Source organism: Apaloderma vittatum, unplaced genomic scaffold (genome assembly GCF_000703405.1).
Source record: "Apaloderma vittatum isolate BGI_N311 unplaced genomic scaffold, ASM70340v1 scaffold11465, whole genome shotgun sequence".
In the NCBI taxonomy this organism is placed as follows: domain Eukaryota; kingdom Metazoa; phylum Chordata; class Aves; order Trogoniformes; family Trogonidae; genus Apaloderma; species Apaloderma vittatum.
The window spans coordinates 1-18233 of record NW_009717664.1 but is presented as its reverse complement, the minus strand read 5'-3'; the positions used below and the strand labels follow the sequence as shown (position 1 = coordinate 18233).

Below are 18233 nucleotides of genomic sequence, written 5' to 3'. Positions count from 1 at the left end.
ACCCCTGACATTCTGTGATTCTGTGAAGATGTCACTCTTGCTATGCAAGTTGATTTTTCACCCCAGCACCACAGCAATGTATTTCTACTTCTCCTACAGCACAATTAAGAGACATCTAAATAAACATGCCCATGCCATTTATTTCTCAGAAACACCAGAAACAAAAGGTCAAGTTATCTTCTGAGAACTTTTTTGGTTCGACGAGCCAACAACCAGTGGCAGAATACTCCAGACGGAAGATCTTTCCCAGACTGTGACCAATACTGCATAGGCTGGTTTTGGATGCGTGAAGCCTGATGCAGAATCCCATCTTGTTACCTCCTGAAGGCAGATCGGTCAAAACTTCCGTGAAGGCTGTAATTGTGCTTTAGGAGAACTTCCCTGCCTGAGGTGGTGGGCCAAGGAAGCCCCCTGCTTGCTTGGTGGCAGCCCGGGAAGGGGCAAGACCGAGCATCTTCTGGATGTTCTGCGAAAACAAGAACAGAAGAGCAGGATAGCGTCAGACCACGATGAGGGAGACAAAGGGGAAGAATTCCCAATTCTGTTTACAAGTAAAACCTTCCCACTAGTTTCAACAGATTCTGATTCTGACCCACACAGCCTTACCAATCTGGTTACTCTATGTTGGATCTCTATCCCTATGCATTTGAAAAAGCTTCTCAGACAGATGTCCATGACAACTACAATTAGAGTTGGGCCACTCCGCCTCAACAAAAACCTCCTGATCATTAAATCCACATTTTGGTTGAAGGTTCTTTTCCACCTCCAGCTACACACCATGGAGTCAGTCAGCAGGTACCTCGTTAATGTGTTTACACACAGGTTGGTTGAATATCAACCTACAACAGTTACATTTCAATTCAGTGACAGAACGCACACGGGAGCAGGTTCCTAAACGTGCTCACAGGGAGAACCACAGCGTTTCTCACAAGTTCCAGAAACCACTGTTGATGGCGGCCATCAGAGCCTGAGGGTCTGCAAGCTGGCGAGGAAGGCTTTCTCCTAATGCAGCCGGAATTTGGGTCAGCAACATGGCAACCGGAGCGTGTGCCAAGTTCAAGTCAGGAGCTTAGGCACAGAATTAACATGAATGCTAGTGATGCAGACAGAACAATGGTTCGGTGGAGACATGCAGTGTAACAGGACATATGTAGCAAAACCCAAAAACTGGCTATTGAGATGACCTCATCTGCATCTGAGCAGGGTGTTTCAGTGGAAAACAACAAACAAGGAAAGAATGAAGTAGCAGAGCCAGGCATTAGCTAAAAACCTCGCAGCAGAATATTTCAATCTAATGTTTTTCTTGATTCTTCGTGGAATTCCTTTTAAATTTTGCAATAGCGCAACTACAAAGAGCTACCAGTTCTTTCAGTTTCATTCTTCACTAACTACAGCCCAAGATGCTGCTCATGCGGTGCTGGCAAAACAGGGACATCAGATGCAAGGGAAGGAAGAAGACAACTGTGTCCTCCTCATGTCACCAGCTGAGTCCTGGCTATCGAGACAGCAAAAGAAGGAATGGAGGATTCTCTGCAAACCTGAGCATCCTCTCCAAAATAACTGTCAGGATAGGTCAGACAGCAAGGTCAGAGTTCTTGAACTCTTCAATCATGGAAACAGGAAAAAAAAAGAAAAAGAAAAGAGTGCTTCACAATTCCACAATAGATAATGAGATAATTTAAAAGATAAATAAAATCAGAAATCATTCCAAGTGGAGACTAAGGAAGATTTCAGCCAACACACAAGCGTGAAAGTAAAAACAGACACTTGAAAAGGAATTATATCAGGCTTAGTCCATGGCCTACATAAATCAGCCACTGGCTGATATGCAGCAACTGAATACATCAGAGCATTGCACTGTGGGAGACTCCTTTGTTCGGCCCCTCTTCTCCGAGCTTCCTTAGTCAGAGCCCGAGTGAAACGGGAAGACAAAAGCAGCTGAGACACAGACTCGGCAACACCAGAGGGCGCCGCACAGCCAGCGGCAGGCAGGACCAGGATCCCATCAGCTTCGTGCCGGCTCACCCACGGAGCAGAGATCATCCCTGTGCATCCCAGGAAACAAGGAAACGTGCACTGCCTCCTTCCCATTCCTGTGAGAACTGCGGTGCTGAAGTTTATTCCATCTGCTTGAACAGTGTCAGGAGGAAGAGAGAGATGACAGCTTGTCTGTATGTGGATTCAAGACTACGGTCACTCCTGAGCATTATCCTTCCGTAGTCGTCCCCTCCTTGGTAGCCTCCAGCTTTGCTGGACAGCTGAGCACTGCAGCTGGAAACACCAGGGCTGGGACAAGGCCCAGCAGAAACCTGTCCTGTCTGCTGTGGGCCACGTTGCACAAGGAATCGGTAAAGTCTACTTCCAACACAAACAAGACCATGACCTTCAGGAGAAGGGAGGGAAGATTCTAAGACTTAAGGATCCAACTTCCTCAGCTGAGCCCTTCTGAACTTTCCTCAAACGACTGCAGGAAGGACTAGAGCTGCTTCCGCTTTTGTCTTCAAAACCCAGAAGCAACCTCAAATACAACGCAGCAAGTGGCTCCCTGCCACCAGATCAAGTCGTGTGGGACAGTACAATCCCAGCAATAGGGATCATTGCTGGCTCTCCTTCCCACTGGGAACAAGTTTCAGAGCAAAGTAGCCTCATCTACAGTTGAGGCATGTGTGAAAAGGAAGTGAAGACCAGCAAATGCCTGAGGAACAGCAGCCTATTCCTCTTCACAAACAGCTCAGGTGAAAGCTGGGAGCCCAGACACGGGAGCGAGGACAGAGGATGTAACCCTGACATCAGGCCTCCTGCCCAACCCAGCAGCAAACTTTCCCAGCTGAAACCCAACGGCTCAAGGACCCTTGGAAGGCCTCACCCAGCAACCTCCTCTCTCCAAACAGGAAGGCAGGAGGAACTAGGGGACAGGATTTACGTGCCAGGGAGAGCTGGGAACAGCGCAAAGGAAGTTTACTCACTGCGAGTTGACTATTTTGGGAGATGCCGGCCAGGTCACAGGCAGCAAGCTTCCCAGTCAGTGTTTGAAGAGTTTATCACCCCCACATGCCTGAGGACAGTATGAAGAGAGTGCCTGATGCTGCTACTGCCCATCCCACTAATGTCAGTTTAATCACCATCCATTTAGTCTCCTCAACCTCACGTACTTCCCTGCGTTTCCCTTCAGGTCACTTTTTTCACACACATGGGAGCTTCTCTACTTGTGAGCTCCCCAGGGATGTTGTCTCTCTCCCACCTTTAACCTTTTAACGGGGAGCTCCTGGACTTAAGGGAAGGCTGAGGGACGTACGGTCTCCTTAGTTTATTCACAACCTGTTCCCTGACTTTTGGTACACCTCCACTCCTCCCCCTGTGTCAGAGGCATCGAGCCAGACACTAACTCCCACAGCAGTTCTCCTCCCTGGGGCTAACAGCTGTTTTAACGCCGACCTGGAGAGAGTTCCCCTTTGCACACAGTGAGACACAAAGGGTCACAAAGCTTTCACAGCCAAGGTCATCAAAAGGAAAGCCAGTCTTCAGCACCATTTTAAGCCCTTAATTACTTTCTTTTCCTCTCCCCTGGCCTCTGACAGCCCTTCAAAGTCCTCTTCCCAACGTTGTTATCACCTAAGTTCCTTCAAATAGCAATAAAGCAGAGAGCAGGATGCCAGCAATCACAGCTTCAGCTCTTAGCTTTCGCACAAACTAATGCAGCTGGTCTCTGCTCTTCCATCTGTGTAGCAAGGAGGAAGAAATTAAGCTGCCCAACAGCTGGAGAACGGCAGTCTAACACTTCAGAGCACCCTTCTTCAAAGCAATAAAGTAACTTCCATCCTCCGCAGGGCCATCAGCACAAACTCTCAAGCACAAGGGCAATTTTTTTTTTCCTCCACCAGAGTTTCTCTTGAAAGCCCAACCTACTGCAAAATCCTCAGCATTTCTGCCCAGAACCAGACCCAAGCACCACTCAGTTCATGCCGCCTACTGATTTCATAATATGAAACATCAGGAAATGCCCAGGACTAGAACTAACCACAGGAATTCTATTTTGGACCAAGAAAAAAAAAAATCTGTGGGGGATTTTTCAGCAAGGGAGTCCCCTGATGAACCCAAAGGCTGTACTAAAATCTTGCTGACGATGCTATTTAGTTTCATATAATAATGTGCAACACCAGAAAGAAAGAACTTTCCAAGTAATAGATTAGTAACACAGAGCAGGACCAGACAAGATTGCCTGAAAGAATAGCATCATCTACAGGATCCCAGGAATTCAGGAAGATGATCCTAAAAGTTAAAAAGGTCTCATTTCTTTCAAAGCAGGCAACACTGCTCCAGTTACTAGGAAGTGAAACAAGATTTGTCTTGCAGCAATGAGAATGAGGAAGCCCCTGGCCTTTGGTACTCTGAAGCTGGCCCCACTTGGAGTGAGGGATATGGGCCAGATGACCTCCAGTCACCTCTTTCAGATTAAATTAATTTACAATTCATTATCTGCTTTCGCATAGGACCAGACACAGATCCATTTCAACACAGACACCCAGTTTGGAGGGCTATGGAGAATTCTATTCACTAGCACACACTTTGTGAACTGAAGGAACTCTCTATTATTAAGCTGCTCCATCAAGCTCATCCAAACTTCTGACAGCAGCTGGCCTAACATTCCCTTTGCTGATCTGCTTTAAGCCTAAGTCCCTCAGCATCCCCTGAGGAAAAGCACCAAGTCAGTTAAAAAAGGAGAAAAGCAGCAAGAACTCAGGAAACGAATCAAAGAAAAAGGAAATACAAATACAGAACAGAAGATAATTTGCAGCTAGTTGCATGAGCATTCATCCAACCCTCAGAGTCTATTAACTTATCCCCAGCACTCTCTGGGGAAATCTGGCAAAACCAGACCTCTGGCTGCACTGAGAAGGTCCACTTGTACCCACCAGCCATTCTGCCACCCAAGCTGCTAGCCGATGTTCCTGAGCAGGCACTTCCCTTACCCTCCCTGATGCTCCCCTTCTCAAAGGAAGCTTTGCTGGGGAGCTCTGTGTAGCCTGCTCTTGGCTTGTCATATTAGATCCCCTTTCTGTGTCACATCTCTAACACTGGGAGAGACTCAACAGCAAAGGTAAAGTTCTTCAGATTGGAAAAAAATTTGGCAGTCAGCAAAAATTGGAAGAATAAACCCAAAAGAACAGGTTTAACCCTTTTTCTAGCAAATTTATGGACTGATTGAACCTTTAAAGAACCTCAAGCTACCAAAGAATTTCACCCTGAAGATGCTACATTCCTCTTTACTCATATTACTCTAAGTCACGATTACTACAAAGTAGTATTTGTATTAGCTTCTGATGCAGAGAGCCTCTTAGCACGGCAATCCACAAAGTTATTGGACACACATACACAAGGAAGGAACCTATTTCTACCAACTCTGTCCTAGCACCCAGGTGAAAGTCTTCAGTCAAGTGTTCCCAACCAGTCCAAGACAGTGGCTGTTTTTACGACCCCAACCTAGAATTGCTTTGATTATGAAGCACAGGAGTGAAGGCAAATCCAGAAACCACAAACGGATCAAAAAACATATATGCAAAACTGGACAGCAGTAAGACTCTTCTTTATGCATGGAGATACGCTTTCCCTGCTCCAGGCACAAAAGAGACAGCAACGCACTCACCTGTCTGATGGACATCGTGCAGAGAATGTAGAGGAAGATGAAGGAGCAGTCGGTGTAATCCTCACCCAAAAGGTTACGGTGGGAGAGACCTTGGATGTACGAGAGGGGGATAAATGGAAGCTTTGCCACCACCCGACCATCAAATCTGGAAAAGAGAACGCTGGATCACAATCAGGGACAGTACGAGTCTTTGACTATAGAAAGAACAAGTGAGCAGCTTCAGCAGGCCATCAGAGCAGGTAAGTCCACCTGGAAAGCTAAAAAGTCAAGTTTCCTTCTCCATCCCCCCCCTATACATACTACACCAAGGAGGCTAAATACACTTGAGCCCTCCACACTCAATCATGCACAGGGCTTCCCTCAGTAAGAGTTTTGTCATAGTCAGAGACAAAGTCTCTCCCCATGATTTAAGTGAGCACCTGGACAAACCATTGGTTCATAAAATCTTGGTTGGTGTTCTGCAGTTTACTTAAAAAGTCAAATTCAGATTATTTCCCAGAACATAGTCAGCACTTGAATAAAAGACAGATGATTCTCACCTTGCTGTATTGCAGTTACTGCAAGAAGACAAACTCTGCTTTAACCAAAAGAGCGTTTCTTTAAGCAGAACATAGATCGAAGATGTTTTTCCTTTCCTAGAGCAGCTATGCTTCTCGGCACAAGAAGGATGCATAAGACAGCCACCAGCCACCGAGAGAATGCTTTTTAATACCCACAGTCCCCTCTCCACTAGCTCAGAAGATGAAGGCAGCGCAGAGACAGGATGATACCATGTATCCCAAGCAGGCTGTCCTGCTCCTGGAACTCCTCCAGGTCCACATTCCAAGGCAGCAGGCAGAGTGTGAATTCTGGCCAGTTTGCAAAAGATTTCTCTTAACACAGACAGTTGACCCAATCTTTTGAAGTAAGTACGTATGATGTCTCATCAGCATGTGCATATTGGGATGTTATTTTCTCTGCATGCCCTGATTTTCAAACAGGTGTTTCTTGTTTCAAGAGATCCTAAATGAGCATTCTTTCCTGTGGAGATGCATTCACACAGCCACAGCTCAAACACACGCCAACTTTGTTTACATCTCAGAGGCAGTTTGGCAAAAGAGCGAGGAACGGATGTTTATCTCCCCGTAACATCCCCCAGTGGCTTAAAATTCTTTTTTGAGAATGACAAGTACTTCAGCAGTAGCACCCTGAGGTACCTGCTTCTAATTCCAGCAGGTTTTCACAGTTATCACGAAGGCGTACTGAAACGCACAACTCTCAGAACTGACTGCATTAAAAAGTAAGAAATTTGAAACACATAAAAGCTGATTTGTCCTCCGGGGAAAAATCCCATCTGCTTGGAGGCCATTGTCGTTACAGATCTCGCTGCCCTAACGTACTTTAAGCCACAACAGTCATTCAACTGCTCATCTTCAGCACAGTATTCCACTCCTTAGGTTTAAACCAGCCTTCTTGACACTTACATATCCTTCCAAAAGGGCAGGAGTAGCGGCATCTGCATAGGACTTGCCCAAAGGGCGGCACATCACGCTACTTCCATGCAATTCCTGCTCCTTTTGACCCCCAAAGCAATGAACTCATTTAAGAACAGGAAAGGCAAAAAAAGTCAGGCTACAGCCAGTGCAGGTGTCAGCCACCCTTTTCCTATCACACCCACATCGCCTCCATGGAAGACCTGGCCACAGCAGTTTCCCAGAGGGAGCCTAAAAGCCTCCTAAATTTGTAACTGCAGTACTCTCCTCCCGAGACAAACAGCTGCTCTTTATGCTATGTCAAAAGAACTACAGCACTCAAGCTCCATTAAACCAATCTATCAGCTTCAAACAGCACAACGCACTAAAGCTGCCATTCCGACACAAATGGCACGAGCTACCCTGTACTGAGAGCAGCAGCAAAAATTTAACTATCTAGCCCCAAAGGCAAGAGAGTGAAATCTTTAGATTTTAATTCAATAACCTCAGCTATTAGCAAGAAAGCTATTTCAGTTCAAACAACCAGTGAACTCTCTGGATACACCTGCTCTTCAGGTTCCTTCTAAAAAAAAATAATTAAAAAATACAGTTAAAGGAAACATATGTCCAAAAGCTTCACGTCAACTCCACGGCTCACTGAATCGTCTCTGTGGGCAGGAATCCTCTAAAGAGGAACGAGACAGCTAAAAATCAGTGGTTTTCAAGGAGAAGAACCCAACAAACTGATTTTTTAGGTCAATATCTATGTGAGAAGCAGCAACACAGGATTTAACCAAAATCAATTCCTTCCTAAAGCCCTTATTGAACTCACAGTCCTGTAACACTTGCCAGTTGTGGTGTACTCTGAACTGCCTCTTTCCACTCCAGGAAAGTGGGTAAAGTAGGGTGTGTTTTTTAGTTTCTACCAAGGGCAGAGGTGGTACCACAGCGGTGTTTGCATTGCACCCAGATAGCTAAGCAAGTACTCAAAGGCCTCAGGTGCAGCACTATAAATCCCCTGCACATGACTAATGATGTATTTCAATCCCTGCTCAGGGCTGCAGCAAAATGAGGCATCAGTGACTCAAGATTGTACCCAAATTTTAAAGTCCTTTAGTGCTGTCTTGCCCTGCTCACTTTCACAGCATTCCAGAGAACACTGGATGCTGAAGTCTGACTAAGTCGAATAAATAAAATGATCCACACCATGGCACTTCTGTTATTATGTTAGCCCCTGGCTGCAATTTATCCACCCACAGATCTGCAGAAAAATAACAACTGACTGCTTCCTCGGGACTACCAGCACAGAAGCCAAAAGTTGTGGTGCCCAAGAACATTCATTCCTGTTTGCGGGACAAGTAGATCGCCCAGATACTGAGCAGCCTTGCGCAGGTTATACTGACCATGTTCACATCATCTTCAGATTTAACAGTCTACGAGAAGGTCACATTTCAAGACTGAATTGAATTTTAAAAGGCAAGCAGAGGCTTTCAGTTTTGCACATCTGAAAGCTGAATGCAAATGAGTTGGGGCTTTTTTGTGTTTGTTTTTTGGTTTGTTTTTTTTATTACACTAGACCAATCTCAGGTCATTTTGAAAGTACAGGAAGATCAGAGCCCATGCCTGGACCTTAAGTAGGGCAACAAACTCTGCAATTATAGCTCATTTCTAGGGGCAAGGGAGCTGACCCAGTTTTGCTTGCAAGAGCATTCTTTGGTCACGCTGTTACAGCAAAACCAAAGAAGCTGAAGACTGTAGCTGCTTGCTCAACATCTACTGAACTTGCTCTCATCAAGATGTACCCAAGCAGAAAGGATGGTAAGAGTTGTGCCTAGATTAAATGCAATTTTTCAGTTGGATTGCATGCAGCATGCAGCATTTCCTCTTGAAGTGAAGGTGCATGTGGTGACCAAACCATCCCATCATCATATGAGATATTGATCCATTTTATACAGATTGGCTACGGTTCTTGGAGTGACTCTCCCACTGTAACACTTCATGTGATCAAGGGAAGGTAGAGAATATATTCACCATGAAAATTTGAGAAAAATCCAGGAAGTTGATACTTACATGGAGTTAAACATTCCCATCAAGGCAGTGAAGCAGAAGCCAATGGCAAACATGGATTTCATCCGAACCTGCAGACAGAGAGGTCAGAGATAATCAAACAACAGGCCCACACTGTGGAACTATGGGCTTGCAGCCTTAAGAATAGGCTTTGTATGGCATCACTGGAATCTAGAAGGAAAAAAAAAAACAACCCAGGAGGCCAGAGAGATTGTAAAATCGACTGTAGAACTCCCAAAGAGAAGTCTGGTCAATACTGGGTACAAAGGCTGCCACCACAGAGTGGACCACTGACAAGAGGAGCTGCTTTGGGGGCAGGGCGGGGAATGCTCAAGAATTGTCCTGCTACCTTCCACAAGTTGTTGGGGTTTTGTCTGGTTGGTTTTTATTGGTGTTTCAGGTTTCCCCTCGACTCCTTAAGCGTACACATCAGCAGGTGATCATTACAAAGACAGAACTTAGAAGACAAAGTCAGACAAATTAATTCTACTTTGAACGCATCATGGAGACTTATAAACATGGGCAAGAGATGAGGCAGTAACCGTGGAGAACTCTGTGTCTCAACACAAAAATCTGTAGCTATTACAGATAACCCAGAAGGACCTGTCAGGAGGAAAAAAAACGCTATGCCTGCCAACTGATCAAAGTCTTTCTGTTGAAAAGTTGACCAAAACCTTCAGCAGTCAGAAACTGGCTTAATTTTCTTACCATTGACAAGTCTCTGTTGTTATTCTTCAGTTTTTCTTCTTGTCTCTCTGGAAGGACAAAACCAACAACAGTTATACCAGCTTAGAAATCAGAGTGTTTTTATTTCCAGGAAGACTTAAACTTCTTGGCTCTCCAAACAAATAACACTTCCAAAACCAACTCCAGCTCTCAATGCCAGACAGTATAAAGTGAAAAACTGTACACAGCCAACTGCTTCTCCATCACAGCAACATGCAGCAAAGCAGGCACAAAAGAGGAGGAGGCTAGAATCACACGTTCAGCACTTTTGAAAGAAATGCACAGAATGTCAAATTTGCTAATTCAACCAACTAACACAGTAGCATGAGCAACACTGCCAGAAAACAAAGACAGTGCCTCTACATCACACTTCTAAAAGAAAGCAGCCTCAGTTTGCTGCACACCAGGCTCCCCATTACAAATACATCAGGTAAGGATTTAATTTTGGAAGTGTCAGAAGGGACTCCGAAATCATACACAGAGCCAGGAGTTGCACTTCAGCACGGCTAACATCCTGCTGGCCTTAGCAATGAATTTTGGACCCTTGTCACACCTAAAAGATTCTCCAAAGAAGAAAGACATTTTCTACAATAATTTCAGTAACGCATGTATTACTGTGCTTTGCAGAGAATAACTTTAGACTGCTGCTACAGAAATTTAGTCTGTCCTCAAATCATCATGAACTTCAGAATGCTCAGTTTTCTGCGAGGGTACGCTCCATGCCTCTCCCTGAAGGGCTACTCCAGCCTTGAGCATTATCCACCACCTGTCACCTTTCTTGTCCCACATCCCAAACGTCCCTTGACCGCTGCACTCCTTTCAGACTAAGGATGCAGAGGGGCAGCCAGGGCTTGGAAGTAACTGAAGTAAGGATGTGGACAATGAAGAAATATGCGAAGAACAGTGTGACAGAAGAGTGGAGAGGATGCAGTACGGCCAATGGCTATCCAGGATGTGAGTTGTCCAGTGAATGCCTGCTGAAATGTCAGTAGGAGAGGCCCAAGGCAGAGAAGTTCAACAATTACCTTTCAAACCCCTGCCTGAAACACAGGGACTTGCAGCAAGCGTTATGAAAAGCACCAGCAACACCCCTATCCAATTTCTTAAGAGTCTTCATTGCTATTTTCAACTGCTCCTAACTACAAACCATCCCCTCAGGCCAGAACTCTCCAGGCACCTGCTTCCTGACTCAGGTGGAGTTTTGTTCTGGGACATTCCAGCAACCACAAGCCAGCTCTTTAGGAATGACATTTGGCACAAATACTTGTTTTTTCCCCCTCTGCTACATAACTAACCATTTATTTAGATGGACTAAAGGTTACATAGGGATAAAGAATACAGCCCTGATACACCTGACCTGTTTCTCACCCATTTCGACAAATTCAAAACGAGCAGGCTCCCAGTGCCCTACCGCCTTACAGTCCTGTGCATGTCAAACATAAGCAGCATTTAAGGACTTTGCTAAGGAGTTGGGTAGAGGCAGAGAGAGAAAGGGCTGGATGAACAAGCAGCACCCTGTGGAGTCTAAAATCATCTTATTTTGCTCAGTGGCACACTGATCACGAGGATACAGGGATGCAACAACAATACCATTTGCCAATATTTTTTGTTTGGTTTTGGTTTGCTGTCTACCCAGCACTCACACGGCCTCCTGGGAACATCACTGTTTTTTCTTCCGCGGCACATTGATGCAGAAGGCAGTAGCAAAATTTAAGCTGAAAAGGCAGAAGGCTGCAGCGTGATGTTAAAGGTGTCTTGTTCCAGCGGATGATTTAGACAACGCGACTGAAGTCTGTTCACTCTACACTAAAAAGGTTTTATAAGTAGGAAACATCAAATTAAGCCTTTCCACACAACTTCCACCCTGCCTCCTTGTGCACACGCACGATTTATCCCTTATGTAATCAAGTAATATCATACACACACCTCAATTCTGTGCACAAAACAGATGGCAAGTGAGGCAGGTCCGTTCCACAGCTGTGACTTATCTCTAAGGCCTTAACTAGAATGGTAGAACTTAAAAGGAACTCCAGCACAAGTAAATTTGCTGTTACAACAGTGCTACACCTTGCAGAACGATCTGACATGCACTAAGTTACTGAGACCAGAGATTCAAAAGCAGTTAAGAGCTGCGAGTCATTATTTTGGATGTCCAGCTTGACACTTAGGGACTGATTTTTCAGAAACACTAAGAATTCGGCTTTGCCTGAAAACAAACAAGACACTGAAGTTATGCAGCACTTGTAAAAAAAATTTTAAAAAAAGAAAAAAAATCAGTCTCAGTATCTTAGGCTTGGCCAACAAGCACGACAGCAAACAAAATCAGTGGTCACTTCCTAAGTTCTGTTCTTAGTTCCTTTGTGCTTTGTTGTTCATTTGCAAATCAAGATTATTTCAGTGTATTAAAAAAAAAAAAATGGTGGAGCATCTGAATTGCTCAGATTGTACTGTTTATTAGTTCAGTCCACAGCACAAGTAAAATATTGTCTACTAAGAACATAGCTTGGATGGTGCCCTACAAAAAAGCCATTGCCACAAAAGCGATCATACGCAACAACAGCACGTAACATTAAAAAGTTGCTTTATCTACCAAGTAGCACTCATCCCATGCAGGGATTATTCAAGATTAAGAACTGAAAATGCACAAGAGGAAGAATTTTGGCTCCTATCCCTTCAGGAGTCTAGTAATAACAGGTTTTATACCTAGGAAGGACTGTTTGAAGATATGTTTATAATTATTCCCAAGCTTTGTATAGATCAAATGACTAATCCAGCTACCTGGTGTTACAGAGGAATGAGGAAACCAACTCCCAGGAGCTCTGAGAAACATTCCCGCCACAATTTCTGTAATAATTCAACTGAGCTTTACCGCATGTTTTACAGTCCTGCAGAATAACGGAACTTTCTAAAGCTCATGTTCATTAAACATCTATCATATTGTTCTCGCATGGTTCAGTACTTAAAGATTTACCCTGCCCCAAAAAAGACTCAAGCTTACTGACAATGAAAAAGAATAGAAAAATAAATCACTACCTAAAACCGAGAAAACATAGATTTATTAAAAGTTTGATAAGTTTAAGTTACATTTAACAGGCAAGCACCATCAGCTCTGAAGTGTTCAAATGAGGAAAAAAAGGAAATACTTTTAAAAATACAATCATACAGACATAACTATTGCCAGCCCAACACAAGACTTTTGACAATAGAAGTTAAGAACAGTCATGGATATGAAGGATCCAACTGGGAAGAAAGACAAGCACTTCAGCAAGAAGTGCTGCCCCTTTCAGTACTACTGCCCTTCTCTGTATTTACCTAAAACAATCAGGGGGCTACATGTCTCCTGCCTCAGAAGAGTAAGGAAAACTACTTGAATTCTAGTCCTGAGGCCAAGAATCACCTCTAGTACTACTTGAAATAAACAGCTTTGAAAGAAAAGAAAGGATAATCGCTTTCATATGTTTCTCAACTTTCCCCCATTCTAGGGGAACTGTGTTCCTCTCCCAGTCTTACCTATTTTCTTTTTCTGCTGTCGGCCTGCTGATTCAGTTATCGTTTCCTTCTTCTTTTCCACTGTCAAGTGAAAAGATATTCCATCAGTTCTGCACAGGGACATCACCACTCCTTTTCCACACACCAAATAATATTTTATTTCTTTAGAGAACAAGGACACAAGAAGTAGCCAGGTATGACTAAGAACATACTCAGAATCTGTAAGGTATAAACTACCAAGGCTGACTCCACCAAACACTTCAAAAAGAAAAGAACAATTCAAAACCCTGGATGAGATATCAGAATATTTAAAGGGTTAATTTTAAACTCTGTCAAGAGTCCATTACATTGTTAACTGAGCAGTCTGGGGACGATTTTGGCTCTACTGACCCTTGCTGATTTGTCATTAGACAGTACTTTTGATTCAGCAAGTGTAATGAAAAGAGCTTTGTGGCAAGCTCTGCTCCTGATTATCTGCAGTGGGAAGCAGAATACAGGAAAGCCTGTGTTCTCACACATCCCTTCTTCGCAGGCAGGCGTTCTCAGGGGAAACAGCCACAGCCTCTCCATTCTTCAGTTAAACAGTACTTGAGCATTTCCAACATTTTCAAGCAAGAATCTAAACTTAAAGTTACTAAACCCCCAAATCAGACGCTCACCAAGCATCAGCAAACAACTACCACCACAGTAAAAGGCTAACACAAAGCCAGAACAGTGAACTTGTAACACGTACATGAGCTGCTCATCTGTAAACGCTCTTCTGCTGACAGAAAGAGCAGCTTTCCCGGGAAATAAGAGACATTTTAACAGAAGACTTATTACACAAGTACTACAAGTGAGGATGATAAAGCATGACTACAGTCTGACAACAGATAGTAGATTTCTTTTTTTCCTTCTCCAAATTCTATGTATCTGTACCACATCTACTCCACCAATGAACAGATGTGGCTCCTTGTTGGTTCACAGAATCAACTTAAGAGACCGGAGCATTAGGACTCTTCTCCCACACAAAGTACTAGCTCAGCACAGATCATCCAGCCTTGATTTCAAAGCACAGGCGAAATAAAGCCAGAGAGCCTTCCAAGCCACACAAGGATTCGTAGTGCTGCCTTCTCAAATGCTGTGATCTAAGTATCAGTCACAACTGCTGAGAAAGTCACACTAGTCCAGACAAGATACCTAAACACCATCTCTTCCGTGGTGAGGGAGGAAGGCACAGACTTTTCCAAAGAAAAATCGTCTCTCTGATAGGCAGGACAGCACAAGGGGTAATCACAAAATAGGGAAGCTTGCTCAAAGGGAACACTGGAGAGAGGTGCCAGATGACACAACACACCCAGTGCTTACAGAATGTGCTCTCCATAAATATCCTTATGCCAAATTCAGTTGGGGATCCCAACCAGTCCATCCCAGCTCCAGTCCACATAACCCCATGGCCCCAACTCTAAACCCAACTGGAGAACACTTGGACTCTTTCCACACCTACTGACTGCTCCCAGCCCTAACAACAGGGCTCCTCCAGACCCCAGCTTCACTCTAGACAGCGCTATAGAGTTTTATGGCAACATCACGGAATTCTACAGCCTTACTTCTCCTCTGGTTTTCAAATTTACTGCTACATTTACCCCAGAACACTGACTATAATCTCTGCAGCCTCAGACAATGCTGTGCCTCTCAACAGAGAGAAGAGGACAGGAAGAGATGAAACTAAGGACTCTGAGTAACAATGTTTGCTCAAGCACACTACCTGGCCCACTTGTTTTTGTAAATCCTAAGGATTGCTAAAACCCTCAGGGGAGAGTTTAAAGATCTCAAATGTGTTTTTTCCTGTTTCAGATGTGCTAGATAACAGTTGAAAGGTGTGGCTCAAGTGGTCTACTTTGCAATTTGTCTGCAAGCCATAAGGTCAGCCAGCTGTCCTTAACAGAGGAGAGGAAAATGAACCCACCCCATAAGCCAAAACAAACAAACAAACAAAACCCACACAACACAACAATTTGTAGTGATTTCTTATTCTCTTTCACATTTTTTTGTTGTTGGGAGTGGGGAATCAAACAAGGAAGTTAGAAACTAATTGAGATGCATGAACCTCACATCTTTCCCTTCACAGATTACAGCCTAGATATCAGGAGAGCTATAAAAACAAACAGCATTAAACTCTTACAGCAATCATTAAGCCCCAGAGATTAAACCCTGCTAACGACTTTTGGAGCTCCACAACAAAAAACACATTAGGACATTAAGCTTTCAGCTGGGTTTCAACTACTTCTCTAACTTGCTCTTCTGGGGCTAATTCTACCCTACACATTTTTGTCAGGCAAGAGGGATTTAAGTGAGGCAGGCAGAGATGCAATCCCCACCTGACAGCACTGTGATGACCAAAGCCCTTAATTTAGGAGCCGTGACACAAGCATGACTATACTTCAACTCTTCAGCTGATTTTCCCCAAGGGAAGGCTGAAAGAGCAGACTTTGATACTATTGTTCACTCGTACACTAAGAGGACTATCACCATGGTGAAATATCTTTAAGGTAAAGCCAGACAAGTTTGGCCTCAGTTGTTGTGTGCTGTCTCACTGCTGCAGCTTGCGTAGGGCACATACAACTGAGTTTGAGAGGTCAACTGAATTTCTCCTGGGCTCCCTGGCTTCTGATACACAGGTCCATTAAAACACTTCATGCTCAGATCCTCCTCTCTACCATTCCTCTTCATATCTGATGAGAATCTTTTGACTGCTCACTCTCTGTTCCCTTTTCTCTTCCTCGTTTGCCCAGTCCCTCCTCCCAGGCCTCTCGGATCTCCTCTCTATGGAAGTAACCTGGGATTTAATTTTTTTTCTAATCATTTCTATTTGTTTCCAGTTTACACTAGCAGAATTTATTTTTATATCAGCTGATAGCTCACACCTTTCTATCATGACTTTGTCTTTACTCATCCGCTACCATTACTCATCACTTTTACTCTACGTATTATGCTTTCCTCTATGTTATTATTCATTACTCAACCCCAGTTCTTTCTTAATACAGATCTCAAATTCTCCACTGCCACTGAGAAGCCAAAACTGCATCTTTGAACTTATTTCATACATCTAAAGGAATCTACACATGCAGACACTGGCCACTCATGTTTAGAAAAAAAAAAAAATATGTCAGTACTAATATCTTACTCCTTCCTGTCCTCCATTAAGCGGATGAAAAATTTAGACAACACAAGTCTTTGTACTAACCTTCCCTCCAGAAAGCGACATGAACTATGGACATGAAAAGTCCTCTCAGTACAGATTTGAGTAACTTGTAAAATTATGCTATGAAAACCCAGCTGAAAAAAGCTCTCTTCCTCTGCAGAAAAAGCAGCATGAATTCCTCAGAGCACAGATATCTGCTAAAACACAATATAACGAGAGCAGCAAGAAGCATTCTCTATTGTCTGAACAGTACTTACATTTCTTGCTCTGTTTTTCCACTTCAGCCTTTAATCTCTTGTATTTGTCTGTTCGGTATACCAGCACCCAAGTTATACCTGCAACAAATACTTAGCAAGTAACCAAGACAAGTAAAGACCACTTGCAACAACAGGGACACAAGTTAACAAATATTTAAGCAAAAAATACATGCCATATCTACAAAACCTTATTATAGTATGGCAAAACCAGCACAAATCACCAGAAAGCTTATCATCACCTTCTTTCAAATCTCCTTCTAAAGGGACACGTAGCAATAGATAAAAGAAACAGCTTTAGAAGTTTCCAGCTATCTTACTGAGCACTGCTGTTTTATGAGACTCATTCAGCTCCTTCATGGTCATATTTACCAGCTGTTGCTCACCTTGAACCCAGGAGTTAATTAAGGCAATAAACATCTTGATGTTCTACATTTTCACTGCACCTAATTGAGACCCTGGCCTACCAGGACCTTCCTGTTAGTACTATCACATTTTGAAGAGGCAAATAGAGATACTAGACTAGAAAAAAAATCTCGGGAGATTCTCCAGTCTAAATCTTTGTATTCAAATATCATCAGAACAAGTTGTGTGACAAATGCGGAACTAGTAGTTTAGGAAGAATTTAATCTGAGCTCCTGCATAAAGCTTTTGGTCCCTTCTTTCTGGCTTTGTTTGACAATGAGGCTGGGCTGCCGAATCCCCAGGATAACCAGCTGCCAAGAAAGGAACCACACAGGCATTTCTTGGGTCAACACAGCTTTTTGCCGTGAAAGGAAACCATTTAATCCCAAATACGATGCAATAGGGCTCCTATATCATATTCCACCTGGGACTCTCCCTCCCCTTGAATGCCCAAAGACAATGTCTTGCAGCTCTTGGATGAGGAAAATATTGGTGTATAGCTCAGTGCCAGAAAGGGGGAGCAGCCTCTTAATTTGACTACCCCAAAAGGTATCTATGTAACCTGTCCTTAAAAAGTGGTACTTATTTCAACACCCAACCACTTAAAAAGCTTTTTCAAACAACCATTCAAGTTCAGCACATTTCTTCACATCCTTCCACAAGGGCTACAGAAAATCACCAGTGTCCTCTTTCATGCACTGTTCCAGCCCATCCTCCCATAGCTTTCCTACTTCTGGAGGAAACACACCCCGCCTCCATCACTTTACACCACAGGTCAGCTTCGTTCAAGAGTCATTCACTACCGTCCTGCTGGATGCCTATACCGGCCCCCAAGCACCAGGCCTCAGGTGGCCCCGAGTAACCGGACCTCGTTTCACACCCTCCTGCTCTTCCTCCGACACCCCCTCTCCCTCCCGGCCCGCCCACCCTCCTCCGTGACCCCAATTCCGCCCCTTAACCCGCTATTTCCCGGCCCTCAGGGGCGACGCGGTCCTGCCAGGCGAGTCCCAGTC

The 18233-nt window shown here is 44.0% G+C and overlaps 1 protein-coding gene across 1 annotated transcript; it reads right to left on the bottom strand.

Annotated features, from left to right (window-relative positions):
- Positions 1–123: 123 nt before the first annotated feature.
- Positions 124–17181, bottom strand: TMCO1 (transmembrane and coiled-coil domains 1). Its single transcript, XM_009869985.1, has 7 exons — positions 17136–17181; positions 16819–16908; positions 13399–13458; positions 9871–9917; positions 9166–9233; positions 5645–5789; positions 124–466 (listed from the first exon to the last, which is right to left on the bottom strand). The coding sequence occupies exons 1-7, from the start codon at positions 17179–17181 to the stop codon at positions 368–370; spliced, it is 555 nt and encodes a 184-aa protein (XP_009868287.1). The 3' UTR covers positions 124–367.
- Between the last annotated feature and the right edge of the window lie 1052 nt (positions 17182–18233).

Bases quoted from the DNA above. Each gene is read 5' to 3' on its own strand.
- TMCO1 (XM_009869985.1), bottom strand. From the start codon at position 17,181: ATGACCATGAAGGAGCTGAATGAGTCTCATAAAACAGCAGTGCTCA. The intron at 9,918-13,398 runs GTAAGACTGGGA...TTGTCCTTCCAG, and splicing joins ACAGCAGAAAAAGAAAATAG to AGAGACAAGAAGAAAAACTG. The intron at 467-5,644 runs GTGAGTGCGTTG...TTGTTTTCGCAG, and splicing joins GCACGATGTCCATCAGACAG to AACATCCAGAAGATGCTCGG.